Source organism: Juglans microcarpa x Juglans regia, chromosome 6D (assembly GCF_004785595.1).
Source record: "Juglans microcarpa x Juglans regia isolate MS1-56 chromosome 6D, Jm3101_v1.0, whole genome shotgun sequence".
NCBI classification, from domain to species: domain Eukaryota; kingdom Viridiplantae; phylum Streptophyta; class Magnoliopsida; order Fagales; family Juglandaceae; genus Juglans; species Juglans microcarpa x Juglans regia.
The window spans coordinates 32,663,164-32,684,205 of record NC_054604.1 but is presented as its reverse complement, the minus strand read 5'-3'; the positions used below and the strand labels follow the sequence as shown (position 1 = coordinate 32,684,205).

At 35.4% G+C, this 21,042-nt stretch overlaps 2 protein-coding genes across 2 annotated transcripts; one reads left to right on the top strand and one right to left on the bottom strand.

Moving 5' to 3' along the window:
• Positions 1–2,974: 2,974 nt before the first annotated feature.
• Positions 2,975–16,356, top strand: LOC121234957 (SNARE-interacting protein KEULE-like). Its single transcript, XM_041131115.1, has 21 exons — positions 2,975–3,298; positions 5,165–5,223; positions 5,480–5,561; positions 7,209–7,287; positions 7,707–7,757; positions 7,847–7,943; positions 8,071–8,103; positions 8,352–8,477; positions 8,561–8,749; positions 8,843–8,926; positions 9,017–9,115; positions 9,206–9,282; positions 11,515–11,611; positions 12,576–12,701; positions 12,812–12,907; positions 13,024–13,143; positions 13,218–13,295; positions 14,420–14,610; positions 15,606–15,696; positions 15,780–15,869; positions 15,962–16,356. The coding sequence occupies exons 1-21, from the start codon at positions 3,226–3,228 to the stop codon at positions 16,013–16,015; spliced, it is 1,992 nt and encodes a 663-aa protein (XP_040987049.1). The 5' UTR covers positions 2,975–3,225; the 3' UTR covers positions 16,016–16,356.
• A 224-nt stretch (positions 16,357–16,580) lies between these two features.
• LOC121235665 (deoxyribodipyrimidine photo-lyase) lies at positions 16,581–20,807 on the bottom strand. The gene is given in 11 exon segments (XM_041132021.1): positions 16,581–16,964; positions 17,187–17,258; positions 17,348–17,429; positions 18,128–18,186; positions 18,335–18,371; positions 18,441–18,598; positions 18,769–18,962; positions 18,965–19,008; positions 19,089–19,429; positions 20,271–20,335; positions 20,338–20,807. Coding segments are annotated over 11 exon segments (1,488 nt in total). The 5' UTR covers positions 20,600–20,807; the 3' UTR covers positions 16,581–16,790.
• Positions 20,808–21,042: the final 235 nt, after the last annotated feature.

Here is a 21,042-nt window from a genome sequence, read left to right as displayed (position 1 = left end):
TAATATTAAAAAATAATATTCTAACAATATTTTGTTTAACTTTTATCTAAAATCATTTCATTTCATTTTATTATCTAAACATAACTTAAGTGATAAATGTTGTCTTTCATTCGGAGTCTTATAATTCAAATGAATTATATTATTTCATTTTATATTTAAAAAATAATAATTAATATAAGAAGTTGTTTAAAATGTCGCATCAACCGATGATAAAATAACAAGGAAAGCGTACTTTCGTGAGGAAGACGGGTTCATACTCGGAAGGGACCAAGTTCACATTGGACGTCTTCAATAAGTCCGGTCCAATCGTCAATACTTTTCGTTCGCCGGTTCAAACTTCAACATCGGCTTCCCACCACGTCACCTTCACTTCGGCATTCTTTTCAAACCAAGTTGCATCTTAACAATCTTAACGGTTGTGTCGCTATCCAAAAAGAAAATAGAGTTATTTTATTGTGAAGTAGAATGGATTATTTACATTGATTTAGGGTTATTTTGGATTTTAAATTTATCTTATCTCATCTTATTTAATTATTATAATTTTTTCAAATTTTAACACAAAATATAATAAATAATTCAACATTTTCAAATTCTAAAATAATAATAATATTAAAAAATAATATTTTAAAAATATTTTATTTAACTTTTATCTTAACTCAATTCAACCTAATTTAATATCCAAACACAACTTTAATTTGTAATATTTAAATTTTAAAACTAAATTATGCAATATAAGTAATTTATTATATGTACTTTATCGATTCACTTGAGAATATAAATTTTTAAGAAAATAAAATGTATGGACTAAGTGCATGTTCGTGATTGTGGTAGAAAATATAATTTATAGCTTTAGAGTTTATAGCTTATAACTTAAATAATAAACTTTATAGTTCAAAAGTTGTTTACTGTTTGATAAATATATATCTAAAATATTTTTTTAAGTTAGTTACATTAATTTTTTAGAAATATATAGTTATCTGCATGAACTTTTCTATAAAAACTTTCATTTGGTATTTTTTTAAAAAGTAGACTTTCAACTTTTTTAGATGATTAAAACACTTTTTATAAATTTTCTAAATATATCATTTTTCTCTAAAAGAGCTTTTAAATAATTAAAAGCATTTTCTAAACTTTCAAACTCAATTCCAAACATGCTCTAAATTAAATTTACAGAGTTCATACCTTTTTTTTTTTAAAAAAAATTATGTTTACAAGTCGATTTGGATAACACATTTAGAGCATCTGCTTTCAGATGCTGCTTAAAGCTTTTAATTTCCTAAATTTTAGTAAAATATTTAAACTTTTTGACAAAAGCTCATCTCCATCCGACTACGTATTTTAGGGGAAGGTTTTGAGATTTAAACAGCGACTCCATAAATACGTGGAGCTATTATTTATTCTTAAATTATTTTTTATAAATATTTAATTCTAAGCAATAAAATAATTTTTTTTTCAATCATCTATATTTTCTCTGATATTTATATTTGTTATAATTGGAATTTTAAATTGACCGTTAATGAAAATATTATTATTTTTAAATATTATAATTTATTGTTACGAAAGCATTGATTTTAAAAATATTATCACTTAGAGATATAAATAGTTTAAGAAAAATCGATGAAAAATCGAAAAGAAGGGTACAATAAATAATTAAATAATTATGAAAATACGAAAAAAAAAGTTAAAAAAATATCTTCTTCTCTTTCCATGAAAGATAAAGATAACTGCTACAGATATAACGTGATTATACAAAATAAATTTATAAATTGATGTGATTTCATAGAATCCATTAAATTTATTTTATAATAAAAATAATTTTACAATCTAATATACTACATCAAGTCACATCAGTTTATGAATTTACTTTTGTGTAATCCTTTTATGATTAAAGTATTTTCCAAAGACAACTAAATGAGTAGAAAAACTAATAAAGAAATAATATATAATATTGTTTTAATATAATATAAAGTGAGATGCAGGAGGTTTTAGAAAGATTAATAAAATTTGGGAAAAGATGATTTTGAGCTAAAATTTAGGAAAAAATTTGTTCATCCAAATGTAAATGCTCTCAGGGTCTATTTGGAGTAGCGGTATGAGTCTTAAAAAATATTTAAATAGCCCTAAAAACTATTTAATAGAATAATTATATTGTTTGGGTATTACATGTTAAAACATTTTTAAATAAGTTAAAAAGTACTTTTGAGGAAGAGTATCGATCATTTTTCTCAAACGTACTTTTCTATATAATGTAAAACGTAATTCGAATTCTAAAAAAATTATCAATGGACGAAAGTACTCATACAACTTTTAGATAATTACAACTTTCAAATTTTTAAAGATATGATAATAATATTTAAAAATTCAAATAATTATCATTTCTACCTCAACAAATAGTTTTTTAATTTGTTTCCAAACAAATGTAACATGTTTACCAAACATATGGTTGTCAAACAGTAAATAACTTTTTAATAGTAAAACTTATTACTTAAGTTATAAGTCCTAAAATTATAACTTATATTTCCTACCGTAATCCCAAGTATATACTTAGTGAAATATTTATATGACATAATTTGATTTGAAAATAAATTTGAAAATTTAAATCTTACAAACTAAGTCTTACCATTTAAGTAAAAGTAATGTTAGATTTAAATATGAGTTGTGCAAACGCCGTACTTCTTTTGAAAATTTGTGAGATCTACTATTTAAAAAATAATTTTTTTATATAAGTCTCATATTTACTTATTTTTTTTTACAAAATGGATGTGCGACGCTTGTGCACTCTATAACTGCAAATATCGAATTGAGAATAAAGTCTTTATAATATCAATGTCTGGTTTGAAAAGTGAGATGTGATGATCTATAAATAGTAGTAAAATGATTTGAGTTAAAATATTTATAGAGTTTTAGGAAAAGAGAGAATATATTTAAATATTTGAGATGTGATGGAACAACAATAATGCCATCCAAACCGGACGTTATTCTAATTTTTTAAGATCTCGCGTTGCAGAAATCAGAGCCGGAGCCGGAGCCAGTGTAGCTTCCCTTTTAATAATGTGCTAATTGAATTAAAAAAGCCACGCTCGTTCTCTCTCTCGTCCGAGTTTCCCTTCTCTCTCTAGCCCCTGACCTCGGCCAGTTCACGATCTCTGTCCCTCCCCGATTTCGATTTCCGAGTGATCAATTGGAAGCAAAGGAGAAGAGAGAGAATCAGAGGCTTCTAGGACTATGTCGATGTCCGATTCTGACTCATCTTCGCATGGCGGCGAGTACAAGAATTTCAGACAAATCAGCCGTGACCGTGAGTATCTTCTCTCCCTCCACGAACTGTTTCTCTCTCTCTCTTTCATTCCGATTTAATAATTTTTTTCGCAGTGGTTGGTTTCGGCAAGGAATTCATTAGTAAAACTATTAGTTGATTTCGTACATGTTTTTGTTAAATCTGGATGTGGGAGTAATATGTTCTGGTCGATTATTTGCATTACTCGTGGTTGGAAATGTAAGTTCTCAAGTACTACATATTTATGTATTCCAATGGTTAATGCATTTTGTAATAAAACGAAAGTGTCAGTATTTCCACGCTCACTTCCGTCTGAACCTTATGATGCTGCCTGTCTTAGCGGCCATACTGGTTTTTTAAGAACAATACTTCGGCTCGAGTAGTTACGGTCGAGCAAGCTAGAGAATTCAAGTGTTGGGTGGAAGGAAAGATTGAGTATAGCCTGTATAGGTTAGGTTATTGGTGGTTCCATGAGTATGGTGGTGATGGTTGGGCGGTGGGACTTTGGAACTTAAACCTTGAATAGTGGTAACCCCGCTGAGAAGGTATGTATTCATTTGTGAACTTTTTTTTTTTTTTTTGATAAGTTCATTTGTGAACTTTCTTTCAGCTAGAATGAATGTTTCGCCACTAAACTCTCAAGTGTTAAATTTGAAGTGCGGACTGATGTAATGAAATTGAAACAAAGGTGTAGCAGACTAGCAGTAGCAGTGTGACTCCTCATAAAAGATGGATTCATCTGCAAACTTTCTCTTAGATAAAATGAAATTTCAGTTAACAAAACCCAAGTGTTGAATTCAAAGTTTGGACTGATGTGGATGGACTAGAAACAAGAATTGAGTAGTGAGATGACAGAATGATGGAAGCATTAAATTCCAAGACACTCAAAGATGAAAATTAAAGGCTGAGACACCCAAAGATGAAAATCAAAGTGGTGTATATATGGGTGTATATATGGGGACTGTAAACCATCTGCTTCGCATGGTGCATTTTATCATACTTGAGTTTTAGGAACCATACCATCTACCAATGATATGGCTAAAAGAAGATGTTTGCTGGTATGAAGAAGATAATAATTGCATCTTCCATCCACTGATGATACCATCCTTTTGTGGGGCCAAAAGGATCAATGGAGTTTGAGCGCTCTGTAGCTTCCCATGATGGTGCTTACAAGTTGTATAAACTGATGGTCCTCTTGCTGAAATTTCTCTGCTCCAGTTTCAATCAATTGACTGTTCTCATGCACGAATATCTAGTATTATTGTTTTTCCAATTTGATAACGTGTGTTTTTTCTCCTTCATTGTAACTTGGGAATAAAATTCTATTTTCTATAATCTCCTACAAACTATTTTTTCTATTTTCTTTTTCTATTCAAGTATTTGATGCATCTGCTTGCTGATGTAATGCCTTTTTGACTCTTTTAAGTTAATGGCAGTGAAAGTTGTTAGGGACTTTGATCAATGATTTTCCTGACATCCTCTTTGTCCTATGGTGGTTACCAAGCAAAAAGAAAATTAACCAAGTTTTTAATTCTTGGATTCACACGATGTATAATCTAGTAATCAAAGTCCACTCAACTGTGCTTTATGTAACAGTTTTTCTTTTGCAGAAACTTAAATCTCATATTAATTTTTCTTGGAAACTAAATGTAGATCAGAGAAAAAGATGTTCATTTGGAGCATGCCTGTATGTTGTTGCAGTGATGATCCACAACATAGTCTATGTTTCTTTTAGAACTTAAGTTATTTTGTTATCATGAATTGGTTGACTATCTGACAGTCTCCCAAGTTCATTAGAGATTAGGCAGGGCCAAATCGTTGACTGAACGCTCAGTAATTATTTAATACTGTTGGTTTGTTTTTAATTCAAATCCTATTTATGTGTAGGATTATTGCATGAAATGCTTCAGTCGGCCAAAACAGGGGATTCAAAATCAACTTGGAAGGTATATGTAGCTTGTAGTAGTTTTCTGGACATTTACACATGCATATTATTTGAGAGCATTTAATGTGCCTTTTTTATATCCATGTGCACTTTATAAGGATATATGAATTTGCTTTTTTACTCATAACTTAATATTCTTGTTCATTATCTTTCTTGTCTATGCATGTTGAACTTTTATTTGCTGATCTTATTATTTATTCCTCTGTTTCTATTAATTCATTTCTAAATATGTCTGGCCTTGAACCTCTTTCCTCTAGGTACTTATCATGGACAAACTAACTGTCAAGGTAATGTCTTACTCGTGCAAGATGGCTGATATCACAGACGAAGGTGTTTCATGTAAGGATCATAGGGAAATTTTCTGACAGGGTCTTTTTTTTCCCCCCTCAGTGATGTTCATTTTTGTTTTCTGCCCAGTCCTTGCTATGTTATCATCTCATAATTATCTGGCAAGCTACATTTAGTTGACTGTAGAATGTGATGCTGCATGCTAGTTCATATCAATAGGTATCACATTGTCAATTTCTGTTAGATGGTTTTGATGCCTCCGATGCTGCATTTTTTATTTGGAATTTCCAACTGAAATCAATTCAACCTAACCTAAATCCTAACTAGTTGGAGTCGCCTCCATGGATCCTTTACACTCTGAGTATGTATTAGCTGACAATACATAATTCAAGCCATTTCACAATGTCTGTGAACCTACTGCAACCCTCCTTTATCTTGTTTCAGAATTGGCTATGAAAAAAATATGACACCAAAGAGTGACAAAAGCAGAATTTATTGTGGAATTTCCAATAGGATGAATATGATTCCTTTGATTTTGATTTATGGTTGTCTCCTCAAAGGGAGGGGCTGATGGTAATTACCTGTGGTATTAAATCTTCAACATTCATGATTTTCTTGTACCTCTAGACAATCATGCATCGGTGTTGCTCTTGTATGTGTCCTATGTACTTGGGCTACGCGTATTTCTTTCCTCAATAAAATGCTTTTTTACCGATAGAAAAAATATGATTAATCTTATGATCTTGCTACCCTTCTTCTCGTGAATATTCTATATATTTATACAAGTGTTTTATAGAAAAATATGTTAAATAGATAGATTAGTGCATCTGTTGTTGTGTGGTATGGTTAGGATTTTAATCATTGTTCTATTTAAAAGATAACCCTAGAAATTTTCTTAATTTAAAAACTTGAATTTAGATTTTTTTTTTTACCTTTTTTTAATAACGAAGTAGTTTAATTTTGATTGTAAAGGCAATTATTTTTGTGCATTTTGAAGCTCTAAAGAACAGGAGTCAGTAATTTTTTTTTTTTTTGCCAAAATCTACTTCTAGCTGCCCCCTTGAACCTGCCCAACAGCCCGCAAACAAATAAGAATAAGAAGGAATTCTTGTCTCTCTAGTCATCTAAAAAGAAACAATTCGCATCATTTAGTACTTGGAGCTGTTCCGGTGGGCCTAATGTTTTTTGACCAACCTTGCAGTCCTATGGCCTGACCTGGCTGTTTGTCATTTCCTGGAAAGCTGATACATTAGGAAGATCCATTGACTACTGTCTGCTTTTGAAGAAGATTTTAGGTTAAGCTGGAAGGCTGTTACAGAATCTAGTTTTTTGTTGGAGATGTAAACCAGGCTGGAACATAAATAGGGTCTGGAAGATGGTGCCACTATATCTAATGTGGACACTATGGTAGGGGAGTTGTGGTTAAGCTTCCTTTAGACTGATCAAAGAACCCTTTTTGTAATGCTTTTCATTGGATCTATCTAGGTAGTAGCAGTCCTTATTGAAGTTTTTTATGTTGCCTGTCATTTATTCTAATAAAGTTCTACACATCAAATAAATAAAATCAGCTGTTCGCTTTACATTTAAGATTTTTTTACGTGATGAGACAAATGAAAAGTAATTGTAACATGTTTTATTTTTATCTTATCAGTTGGTTTAGTTGCCCTGAAGTCATTAGGTTTTCAATTTTTCCTACAGTGGTTGAAGACATATACAGGCGAAGGCAGCCATTACCCTCCATGGATGCTATATACTTCATCCAACCATCCAAAGAGAAGTAATTGTTCTCCTTTGGTTAACTGTTTCTACTGTTTGTAGGTACTCATAGTGCTAAAAAGGGCAGAATTACATACATTTTGTTTTCTTGTCAGTCGAGGAACTCTTTGTTTCCATTTGTGTATTTTTTACGGCCATATCTTTCTTTCTTTTTTTCTTTTTTAAAAAAGAATTGCATCATATTAGTCAGTTCTGTTGTGAAAATCAATATAGAGTTTGTCTTTATTTTCTTCCAGTTTTGATGGCGAGGTTTTGCCCTTCTGATCTCATGCCGGTGACTTCATTGCCTTATTTTCTTTTGTTTTTCTGTTGATCTATTTTTAAAAGTGTGGTGTTGGGAATTAAAAAAGGCTGTTTTGTTTCATAATACAAGGGCATAGATGGGGGCCTCTCTAATCTCTCTCTCTCTCTAATATGCAGCGTTATAATGTTCTTGTCGGATATGTCTGGAAGGAAGCCTTTGTACAGGAAGTATGTGAAAGATCTTTATGTTTCCTTGTTTTGTCTATATGAAGTTTTGATTTTGTTGCGGTTTTTTAATCTTCTTTGTATTGGTGAAGGGTATTTGTTTTCTTCAGTTCACCTATTTCAAGAGAACTGGTTAATCACATTAAGAAGGATACAACTGTTTTACCTCGTATAGTTGCATTGAAAGAGGTAAGAGTTATCTCAGTTTGGAAAATACTCCTTCCGCAGCTATTTACACCCTTGTTTTTCCTCCATTGGTGTTTGGATTCTTAATAAGTAGATAGTGACATATTCCTCCTTTGGGTGATAAATGCAGATGAATTTGGAGTACTTTGCTATTGATAGTCAGGTATCTGATGCTACTTCCAGTCAACTTGTTTAATACCATATTCATAATATAGATAGTGTGCATTTAGTGTAGACGATATGCTTTTATATTCATATAGATGATTCTCCTATCTTTTCATCATAATTTTGGTGAGTTTTACAAACCATTGCTGCTGATGAATTGTGTTCCATTCAAAATTATACTGTTGTGTGCCAATCATGATAAAGTCTTATTATTGTCACTTCTTGTTTGTTATATTCTTGGTATAGGGTTTTATCACCAATAATGAAAGGGCTTTAGAGGAACTTTTTGGAGATGATGAGGATTGTCGCAAAGGTGTAGCCTGCTTGAATGTGATGGCTAACCGCATTGCTACAGTTTTTGCTTCGTTAAGGGTATTTACATTTTTTTTACTTCTGAATTTGATTTGTATTATATTAAAAGTTTTCTGAAGCACGCTTATCTTTAATTCTATCAGGAATTTCCTTACGTGCGTTATCGTGCTGCCAAGTCCCTTGATGCAACTACAATGACAACTTTCCGTGATCTAATTCCGACAAAGCTTGCTGCTGGTGTTTGGGACGGTATTATGAAATATAAATCACTTCCTAACTTCCCTAAGTCAGAAACATGCGAGTTGCTCATCCTCGACAGATCTGTAGATCAGGTTTTTAGGTGCATGTGTTTGTTATGAATTTATAATTTTCTTACTGTAAACATTGTTTATATTGTTTACAATATTCATCGTTTAAATTTCTAGATTGCTCCTATCATACATGAATGGACATATGATGCCATGTGTCACGATTTACTGAATTTGGAGGGAAATAAATATGTGCACGAGGTAAGTTCTCTATTTTAAATTTTATATAAATCCTTTCAATTATTTGCAGTGCCTTTTGGATACTGTACGTCAATTGATTGTATTGTTCAGGTTCCTAGCAAAACCAGTGGTCCACCTGAGAAAAAAGAGGTTCTTTTGGAGGATCATGATCCCGTCTGGCTTGAGCTTCGGCACACACATATAGCAGATGTATTTCCCATGTTTATAATTCCTTTTTTCCTTGTATAGATAAATATAAATTGAGTTATATCAATGAGTTTGAATCAATGATCTTCTCAGGCCAGTGAACGGTTGCATGAGAAGATGACCAACTTCATTTCAAAGAATAAAGCTGCACAAATCCAACATGGTTCAAGGTTGATGTAAATTTTTCTTGTTAAATATTTCTTCCATGGGGCATCCAAAAATTATGACACTTTCAAGGTGTCAAAGCTTTTTAAACCTTTACCCCTTTATGCTGTATTGATAGATAGCATCTCAAATTCTCAATGGAAGGAGTGCCCACATTGAAAATTATGAAGGGCATTATAGGAAGATTATTGTACTTCTTCTTCATTCCACAACAGTCATGTCTTTGGAACCAAAACAGTCATTTTGGGATAGAGGGAGTAGTTTTGTTTTGCACTCCTTGTATCTTTATCCTTGATAGTGAAGTTAACAAATGTGAGTGAAGATTACTTATTATGAGTGTTAATGAGGAAAAGGTGAGAATATATATATATATATTTTTATAATTAATAAGAAACTTTATTCCCAAGAATAGGCAAAGCCCAAGTACACAGGACGTATACAAAGGAAATACCTACATCTCTCTAAAAACAAAAGAAAAGCTAATACAAATTTAGAAAGTTAACATCATCCATTACAAGAGTTTTAGCCCATAAACACAAAGTACTAAAGAAAAAAATCCCTAAGTTCTCCCATCGATCGTTCTTTGTCTTCAAAGCATCTCCCATTCCTTTCAATCCATAGACACTACATCAAACAAGAAGGAATCATTATCAGCAGCATTCTTTCTTCCCTTTAATCCATACCAACCTGCATATAGATCCACTACATCCTTTGGCATCACCCAAAGCAAACCTGTCCGATTAAAAACCTCATTCCACAAAGACAAGGCCACTTGACAGTGAAGAAAGAGATGATTAACAGATTCTCCATCCTTCTTGCACATGACACACCAATCAGCTATGCACACATCTCTCCTCCTAAGATTATCAGTCGTCAACACTTTGCCAAGAGATACCCCACCCAACTGAAAAAGCCACCTTGGTAGGTACCTCCACTCTCCAAATATTTTTCCAAGGAAACTCACAGCTCCTGTTACAAGTTAAAATTCTGTAAAAAGAAGAAATGGAGAACTTGGAATTTCTTGCATGAACCCACAACATACTATCCTCTCTTCCTGGCATCACCTTTGAACTATAAAGTCTCCCCAAAAAAGCAGTAACATCATTCATTTCCCAATCAATGGCATTTCTAACAAAGTCAACATTCCACTGAATATTATTATCAATACTATAAAAAGAATGTTCCGCAGCTACATCTTGATCCCTAGCAATCCAAAAGAGATAGGGAAAATCCAACTTAAGCGTAGAATCCACACACCAAATGTCATGCCAAAATAGAATCCTCTTCCCATCTCCCACCTTCAATTTAATATGATTAGAGAATTCCCCCCCAACCTTTTCGAATGAACTTCCGCAAACTCACCCCATATGCACCTCGTATTTCTTTTGAGCACCAACCCCTCCCCCACAACACCCCCCCCACCCCCACCCCCCCCCCCCCCCCCCCCCCCCCCCGCACACACACACACACAAACTTCCATATTTAACATCAACAACGTTTTAAGGTTTTTCTCTCCATATGATATCTCCAAAGCCATTTCCCTAGTAGTGCGTTATTAAACAACCTCAAATTTTTTATCCCCAAACCACCACAAGAAATTGGTTGACAAACCTTGTTCGAACTAACTAAATGAAACTTTCTTCTCCTTTACCACCCCACTAGAAATTCCGATACAAACTCTCAATTCTTCTTTCTACCCTTGCCGGCAATGGGAAAAGAGAGAAAATAAGTTGGAAGATTTGAGAATATTTTTATTTGGCATTTATGTTGCTTAGGCTGAAATATGTGGGCTAGGATTTTTGTAAGGAATGATGATAATGTGTATTGGTTTTTTTCCTGCTTCTAGAATGTAGTAGGTATTTCCTTTGTATACTTCCTGTGTACTTGAGTTGTGCCTATTCTTGGTAATAAAATCTCTTATTAATTATCAAAAAAAGAATTAGTCATCGTTCCTTGTCTATATATTAGTCTAGCAACGACTAGACTCAGACATCCTGGGTTTGACAGTATTATTTGCTTGTAGTGTTTTCCTGCCTGTCTTTTGACAATTAGGTCCTTTGACATTGTAAGACGGTAAACTATTTCGTTGTTGAACTTGTCTTGTTTCCATGTTAGCGCTCATACAAAGATGGCCAGTATGATCTTTGTGTTTTGTAACTCCTATTCAATCTTTGAGTATATGCAGTCTGTTATAATGACATCATGATTTTTCACCATAAAGCTCATGTTTTGTATAGGGATGGAGGTGAACTGTCTACACGGGAATTGCAGAAGATGGTTCAAGCATTACCACAGTATAGTGAACAAATTGACAAGCTCTCGCTCCATGTAGAGGTTTGTGTCTTGTTTATTACAGTTTTGTAATATTAGGTAGTTTCACCTTCTGTGAAAAGTTTGGTCACAACAATGCAACATGATGAAGTGTGGCATCTCTTTTTATGCTTTTTTGAATTTATTGGAAACGGCCCTCTGAGTGTCTCATGCACAAGTTTAAAGGCCTCTTTATGCCATCCCTAGTTATGATAGGTTCTGTTTTCTTTTGTATACTTCCTTTATACTTATGATAGGTTGGCTATCAATTCTTTTGCTTTTCTTGTCCTTGCCTTGAACCTTGTTCATTTTCTGGTCTTCCTGAGCAGTGCTTGAGCTTGAGTTAAAAATCATTCGTTTGCCCATTACCAAGTACAACCATTGCAGATGTCTTTCTGTCATTTTTCATTCCTATCATTTCACTTTAACTCACTAACATTGCATCCGCATGCCAACATTCATCAGATATTCTGTGATTATACCCTGACCAACCCAAAACAAAACAAAACAAAAAAAAAAAAAAAAAAAAAAAAAAAAAAAAAAAAAAAAAACTTCTTTGCACCAGCCCAAAACAAAGCTGATCCCTGAATCATGCATCTTGTGACTAGAAAGAAACTTTTAATTTTATTTTTTTGTTCGCACACCATTTATTACTTTATCATGTCCTCGATCTCATTAATATATATAATAGTTACCTTTTTCTTTTGTAAAATCTCTCCTGTCAGGATTTTTTTATGCACCTTTGTAACTTTAATAAATTCAAGGGCATTTCCTTGTGGTCAACAGTTCCCCATCATCCTACGGAAATTGTTCTATGTTTGGGGTCCCTAACATCGAATAAGATTTTTGTCTTGCATGAAGAATGGAGTAACTTGTGCATTTATGCACATTTTAAGTAAATGTACCTCCAATGATTTAAATGTTTTGTAGGTGTTTACTTTTGCATACAGGAGCCATGGTTTCACGTAGATTTGGTTTTATTATCTAGATTGCAGGAAAAATTAACAGGACTATCAGGGAATCTGGGCTTCGGGAGCTTGGGCAGCTGGAGCAGGATCTGGTTTTTGGAGATGCCGGAATGAAGGATGTTATCAAATTCTTGACCACAAAAGAGGTTTGCAATTGTACAATAAATGGTTATAGCTTACAATTGTAATGAAAAAATGGATGTACCTTACTCCTTGTGTATATGTATTTTAAAATGAAGTACAACTTTTTTTGCAGGATACAACCCGTGAAAATAAGTTGCGGTTGTTAATGATTCTTGTAGCCATTTATCCTGAGAAGTTTGAGGGTGAAAAGGGTCTAAACATAATGAAGGTTGGTAACTGAACTGCAATGTATTATTACTCTTTGCAGTCAGTGATTTTATTATCGGTTTTGCCGATGCTTTTAATGCATGCCATTTGTAAATTTATATTTGTAACTCGTTTCAGTTAGCAAAGTTACCACCTGAGGATATGAATGCTGTTTATAACTTGAGGTTACTGGGGGGGTTATCAGATACCAAAAAGAGCTCAACTGGAGCTTTCTCTTTGAAGTTTGATATTCACAAGGTAAATGCCTTATTTTAGTTGTGCATGTGGCTTGATTGTTGTTTAATGTCTAAAAGAAACTATGCCACTTTCAGAAGAAGCGTGCAGCTAGGAAAGAGCGTACTGGCGAAGAAGAAACGTGGCAGCTATCACGATTTTATCCAATGATTGAGGTACAGTAAAGACCGAGTCATTCACGTTATACAGATCATTGGAAATATGAACTTGAAGTACCTTTGTTAGGTTTGGTTTTTGCAAGCTTTCCTATTTGCCTCCACATTTTACTTCTAATGCACTTGAGCCTATGACCTCCATCATGATCATTTACTGATAACTATATATATTGCTTGTAATTAGGTTGTAATCAGTGTTCTTAGCGTTTGTGTTTCTAATGTTTCAAACCTTTTCCTGATGGTTTTCCAATATGTATCTGTTCTGGGCTGATCGAAGCCAAAGTTTAATTGCTGTTGAAGCTTCTCAACTTCAAATAAAAGCTAAAAAACATTTTTATGTTTATGAGTTCCTTTTGCCATGCCAATCTAGAACTTCTTTTATGTTTCTGTTTTTCTGGAGACAATGGAAAGCAAATTTATCTAGTTGCTTGAGGCCTACTTTAATGACCATGCCTCCATAGTGTTGGAGCCTTTTTTTTTAGAGTAATGCTAGAGAGAAGCCACTGTAGCAGTGCACACTTTGCACTCACTACATGGCTGCTTTTAGTTCTCTACTTTTTTATTTTAGACTTGGGTGATGTGTGGTCTAGATGATGCAAAATGGTTGGCTCCTAACAATGGCTTCTATCTATATTTATTTATTTTTTTATTACTATAAAAATGGAATCTCAGCAGAGTAGAAACCTTCGGACACACCCTTAGGGAGTTAACCCTAGATACATAACCCCATCCACCGGAAATGTGTTTCAGTGTTGGAGTTACTTAATAACAATGAATTTCTTATTGGCTCCCGTTGATGAAGTGTGAAATCCTTAAGCTGACTCTCCTTGAGGGCATAAGGTTAACTCTCCTTTGTTAGTGATTAATACCAGATTTAACAATCATATTAGTTGACATTCATGTGTCTTATCCATATTTTGCTAATTGGGGATTATCTCAGCAGCCCCCCAATTGCTTATAGATGCATGCCCAACGATGAAGGGCCCTTGGGAGGAACCAATGGTGGGCCTAAGTGACTAGCATCTTGTTGACACTTTCATTTTGTGATGGATTAATCATCCTGTAAATTTGTGGCTCTCATTAAAGCCACAAGGAACTTGACAGAAATTTTGGACATCTTCCAGGAACTTATTGAAAAACTTAGCAAAGGTGAACTCCCAAAAGATGATTATCCATGTTTGAATGACCCAAGTCAAACTTTTCACGGGATGTCTCACACTGCAGCAGTAAATCAAGCTCCAGCTGCTCATTCACTTAGATCAAGGCGGACACCTACGTGGGCTCGGCCTCGGAACTCTGATGATGGGTATTCAAGGTGCTAATGTTATTCTTTCCTCACGTGGATCCTAGTAGTCCATTCAACTCAAAAAATTTCTGCATTAACTGAGTACAATTTTTTTTTTTTTTAATATCCAATTGGTTTTCTTCTGTTTGTTGCTTGTTTACCAAAAATTGATCCATTGAAAATTATTTAGTTAAAGAGAGATGTTTCATGATCCACAGAAAATTGCCCTTCAGAAAAAAATGGCTTACTCCTGCTGAACATAAGCCATTTTCTAGATCAAGCACGTGCCCCCTTCCCACCACCATACTTCCCTCACCCCCTCACTCTGTGCTGTCACCATCCCTTCTCCTATCCGCTCTTCCGTGCTATCACTACCACCACCCAACCACCCCTGTGTAACTTGCTCACCCCACTAACCACCACCTTGCTCCCCCATCCACTCATTTCTTCCCCAAACAAAACCTACTCTCTCCATCCTCCTTCACACGGCCACCACTGCCTCGCTCCCCCTCTCTCCTGCCCCCTACTTCTTAGCATCATTACCATCACCACCACTTTCTTCCCGCTCACCCCACATCTACCACCACTGCTACTGCCACCGCAACCAATGCTACCTACTCGCCTCTCTGGCAGGGTCACCATTATTCGCACCCTGCACTTCTCATTGGTATTTTTTTATGGGTAAAATGGTCCGCTCAGCCCAAGTACCAACCCCCCCCCCCCCCCCCCCCCCCCCCCCCCAACATCTTCTACCTCCGTGTCCACAACCACCACTACCTACCACAACTTTTTGGTTCTTGTTAGTTTTAGCATAGAGATTTTTTAAGTGACTAGAAAATTATTTGAGTTTCAAGAAAAAAAACTAAAAATAAACCAATCATTTTTCCTAAATTAGATTTTTGTTAAAATCCTTTAAACTAAGAATATGTTTTGCATTGAAACAAACTAGGAGAAGTTTGTTTCTCCTCCACTATTGTTTTATACTTTTTCGTAATTGTAATGTTAGTTTTCCTCCTGGTCTATAGTGATTCGATGCTAAGACACACATCTAGTGATTTTAAGAAGATGGGCCAGCGGATATTTGTATTTATTGTTGGTGGAGCTACTAGATCTGAGGTATGAAACCTGTTTCCATTCTACACAGTTATGATTGCTGCTTTTCCGGCTTATTGGTACTCATAAAACATACTCATTGTCAGCTTAGGGTTTGCCACAAGCTTACAACTAAATTGAAGAGGGAAGTTGTTCTAGGCTCATCAAGTCTTGATGATCCTCCACAATTTATTACGGTGATTTATTTCAATTCCAACTTTGGTTTAGCAGTTCCATCACTCCCTCCTCCTCTTATTAACCATGCCTTAAAAGTTGTATTTGATTGCAGAAATTGAAGATGTTGACAGCACATGAACTCTCCATCGATGATCTCCAGATATAATGCAGTGGCTTGGGAGGAATGGAACGTGCTTCGCTTCAGTCTCAAATCCAATTTGTGTCAGTGACAATGCCGTCATTGATATCCATTTTTTAACATTCAATATAAAACTTTTGCCTTTCTCGTTGTTGCAGTGGTGCTGTATCTAGGATTTTATTCAGATGAGAGCATTCTGCCTAGACTAGGTTCTTGCCTTCCGGCTTTGTATTGTGATAGACGTGTTGGAGCCTTCCCACGTGTGTATAATGTTAGTTTTAAATCACGGTAAGAATTAATTGAGTTTTGTAAATGGAATTGATAAAGCCTGACAACATAAATCTATAATCCTGTATAAATTTAGAACTGTTCTTTCGAGTTCAGTGGTTCTTTTTACAGCATCAGGATTGGTACTCTTGGCTGCTTGCTGAAAAACTTTTTCTAGAATTTTTCTCAAGAAATGCAGAACGGTCTGAGGGAACGTATCTTGCTGGAAAACACAATTAGTGGCCAATTCAGTTTGATGGAAGTTCTTGTGTTCATATGGGGGAGGGGTTGCATGTTACCGTTACCTCTTACTTCCATGGTTACGTTGCAAATAAAAAAGAAGTTGGTAGCCAGTACAAAATATAAAGGTTTGATGAATAGATCTTTGCAACACCATCTATCTATCTATCATCTAAACTATGTTTCTGGATCATCGGCCTTTCTTCCTCGGGGATACCAACTTAACTTCCTTCACATATTTGTCTTTCAAAATTACTCTTCATCTTCATCTTCATCTTCATCGTCGAACCCAAAACTAAATACGGAGGTCCTTCACTTTCTGACTCTGCAAGCTTTCTGCTTTTCTCTTCTTAGTTTCACCCACTAGCCTTTTAGTATAAGCAATGTATCCATCCACATCAAATTTCCTTTTGCAACCTGCATAATTCATGTACCGTATTTTCCCAAAAACTGGACGTTCTTTCCAACCCTGAAATGCCAGCAACTAGCTAAGGATCATGTAAGATAAAGACTCATTGCCAATATTCAATCCAGTCTTAATCTCTATTTAAGGTCCCTACCCGTTTATAGAAAGGTAGGGCTGCCTCAGATTTACATTTCATTCAGATTTCAATGGAAATAGGTGGCACTCATTTTCCTAAGAATAAGAGGTATCTCCGTCATGGCTACAAAGAGAATGGTCAACCCATACCTGGTCATGAACTCCACATATTGACCACATGCAACCGACATATCCATTTGGATCCCTGCCATCTATTTCATACTGCACACGAAAGTTATGAATAAAGAAAACTAGGTAAGACATTTGGTAAAAGCCTCCATTGAAGCACAACAAATCTGTAGTGAAAATACCTTGTCATTTAGATATATCGATATTTCAAGCGCTTCTTCAGGTGCTGTTGTCCACTCAAGAATCTTTTTTGCCCAATACATCCTGCAGTAGGTTTTTCAAACACATGTCGATAAAATATTGAAAATGAAGAAGTTACAAGAAGTAATAGATATAAGATCCAAGAAAATCACAAGCTGTGTTCATGCAAGATAATGATCCAAGTTTTCAACCACCAAAATGAAGCAAATCCCACCCCTGTACATATTCATCAAGTGCAATAAATTGCATGACAAAACCATCACTGGAAAACGGCACAAGCAATCAGGGAATCAAAATTAAAAAGTATAAATATCGATTGAGAAGGCTAAGGAAAAAGCATGTAACCACCGACATACTATGACCTGTAACCACACTATTCCTCTACCACAAGTGAAGGTGATTTAATAAAAATAATGGGGTACGGCCCTATTTTTTTTTTAAAAAAAAAAAACTAAGGAATAAACAGTAATACACCCCCATAAACACAAAGCATGATGGAAGTAAACAAAGCAAGTAAAAAGGTGACTCCCTACTTCAAAATATTATAACTCGTGACCTGAATGGATAGAATAATTGATTCATGAAAGAAGATTCCTAAGATTACGTGATGCATCAACACATTGAGAAGTATAAAGAATACAAATCAATTATGGACCACAAAGCGAAGAATTTCTTCCAATTAGCATAGGCCAATTTAGTTGCAAGTAACATGAATCTCCACCACAAAAGGGCAGGGGGGTGTCCCAGAGGAAGTCACTTGCCGCATAAAACCATGCATCTTCCCATGGTAGACCATCTCCAACTGAGAAGCATTCCAAAGCTGAAATTCAAGTCATAAAGATTGTTATAACAATCATACAACAGGCAGCACATATAGATAGAACTGAGACCAAAAACACTAAAAGAATTTGTGAACCGAAAGGAGACTCATTGATATTCATATAGGGGAAAAAACAAACTCAGCTTACAGGATCAGCTGTTTGTGCCTTTTCCAATTGTTCCCTGCTGCAAATCCCATAATCATTTAGAAGTTTGAGAATCCGCATAAAACAATTAAAGCATAGTTTGACTCACGTGTAAATATGTTCTCGCTTGTCAGAAGCATGGTCCATCAAGGTCTTACGTGCCCATTCCCATGCCCCTTTCAGTGAATCATAATGATGTTGGTAGAAACAGAAGTTATCAGCAAGTTCTCGGCGCACAATTAACTCCTCCAAGAATGTATCAACTGCCTTCAGAATAGCAGGTAGAAAATAGATCAAGCTATCATTGATGCCATAAACCACTGAACAAAAAGCAATAAATAGACTCTTTTAAAACCCATGCTCATTTTTCTTAATCTCTATTCCATCAAAATATATAAAAGCTAAAACCCACGAAGCTGAGATTTGACACAACAAACCTGAGGACAAACTTTCCTGACCCTGCGAGCCTCTAAAGCACACCGCTGCGCAGATATTTGCCCAAAATGCAAGTATGGAGAGAGACCAGAAAGCCCTCTAGGTTTCAATGGATTATTCCTATCCGCTGAATAACCTTTCAACCTTTTCGTTAAGAACCCATTTTTACTTCCCACCAATACTTCCATTGCTGCCTTCTCCCTGGTTCACACCACTCAACTTCAGGAACTTCTGCTCCTTTCCTAACATTACAGGATCATTATATCAACACTACAATCCCATAGAATCTCTCAAGGCAACTCATTCAAATAGAGCATCTAACCTCAAAATATTGGCAATGAGGCCATCCCAATCAGTCGACAAAGTTGCACGGGTCCATTTTCTACTTGGAGGCTGCAAAGTAGGAAAATCAATGAGGTATTCTGGAAGCCTTTTATTTATTTTTCCCCTTATGGTCTTGGCGCTATACTCCAACTTCTCTGATGCCACCCAAGTAGGTACTACGTTGTGGGCATCAACTTCGTGAATGGTCACCAAATCACTCACCCTCTTGCAAATTTCCTCTTTACACCTCTGAATTTCACGTAAAGGTGAGAAGTCTGTGACTAAAAGGGAAGCCCCGCATTCTCTTAAAAAATCTGGTATAGTCTTTTCAGCTTCTCCCTAAAGATATTCACCCACAAGATATAAGATTTGACATATATTGCATCATTTAGCTTCAAAGATTTTGCAGAAAACCACAAGATTCTCTCAAACTTTAAATAGTTCCAAAACTCAGCAATCCATTCAAGTGAACCTAAACAACTATATTTGAGTAGGTCAGTAAATTCTCCATAATTTCAAGAAGAATATATTTGCTCCTTCAAAATTCACCCAACTCTCAAGTTCATTGCTTGAAAAATTTTGCATGTCAAACTTGTACCTATATTTTTCAAAAAATTCCGTTTGGAATTTATTTTAAGGCATTGTACCGTACTCATAGAGTGATAAAATTAGATGAGGCATCAGTTTTTTTTATTACATTATATAACACTTCAACAACTAATATGTCTAGTAAAAAACCAGTACTTTTTTTCCCTATAGTTTTATTAATCCTTGTTGCTGGCTAGGTAAAACAAAGCTTTTTAAAAGATACAGGATAAACTTGGCAGTTGGCACGCTAAATTTTTAAGGGGATAAAGTGAAATTTGGATGATTTTCAGATGCTGAATATATACCTCAATAGGAAGTTAAACCTATTGTTCCCTATCTGCTAAAAAAGGATGGTTTTCCCCAGAAATAGTTGCTGGAAAATTTTGAATGCGGTTCTATATGACCACGATATTTCGATTGTTTTCAAAACTGCCCCTATCGCACCAGTGCAAGTATTAAATCATGTTGTCAAGCAGCATTAGGTTTTTCTTTAGAATCTTTACTTTCGTTCCTAGTTCCTACTCCTCGGAACCAAAACAAAAGGTGAACATAAAAAACCATATGGGCATTACAAATTTACACTTCAACTTGCCTGAAACAAGAGGAATGGGATTTGAAGGGTCTCTTCGAGATCACCCTGCAGTTGTTTCAAACCCTCAACATAAACCCTATCTGACGAGCTTTCGCCCCTAGAAACTGATCAAACAGATTGAACGCCACAGCTACGGGTGCATTGGCCTTGTTGCCCTGATCAACGGCGTGGATCAACGCCCAGTTGTCTCTGATCCTTTGGTCCCTGAACATCCAATACACAACAGGACCCACCGCCCCGTCCGATGCTCGCGATCGTTCCTTCAAAACCCTGATCCGGCCCGATTGTACGCAGGTCGAGTTGCTGGGGGGAGAAGATAAGGAGGCCATAGTTGAGAAGGCGTGGAAGAGGCTAACGTTCGCAGAGGGTTTAGCGAAATGTAGGAGGTGGTGGGGGTGGAGGATGACGCGTCCCACGATGCGGAGGTTAAGAGAACGACAAAGGGCGTCGCGTAAGACTGCAATTTTTTGGAGGGTAACGAAGAAAAAAGGCAGAGACAGAGAGAGTCTAGAGGAGGGAAGCGGAACAGTTAAACTTGTGGTTTTGAAAGGGTGGACGTGGCGGACACTCAACTAAGAAACGTGGCAAATGGTCGTTAAAACAGTTTGTTGGGCCCGAGTCTGTCCAAACGCTTAGCGAGCCAGTGTTGGCCCTAGAATTGAAGTATTGGGCTTGAACTCCCTACAAAGCCCATAGAATGTTGTCTTTTATCAGGAAGCCTTTACTATGTGTAGATTACATTAGAAGAAATGCAAATTGTTACAAAAATGAC

What these genes read in the sequence shown, in the direction of transcription:
- LOC121234957 (XM_041131115.1), top strand. Translation starts at nt 3,226, where the DNA reads ATGTCGATGTCCGATTCTGACTCATCTTCGCATGGCGGCGAGTACAAG. An exon ending in CACAGACGAAGGTGTTTCAT is followed by an intron (nt 5,562 to 7,208) that starts GTAAGGATCATA and finishes TTTTTCCTACAG; the next exon opens with TGGTTGAAGACATATACAGG. An exon ending in GGCACACACATATAGCAGAT is followed by an intron (nt 9,116 to 9,205) that starts GTATTTCCCATG and finishes TGATCTTCTCAG; the next exon opens with GCCAGTGAACGGTTGCATGA.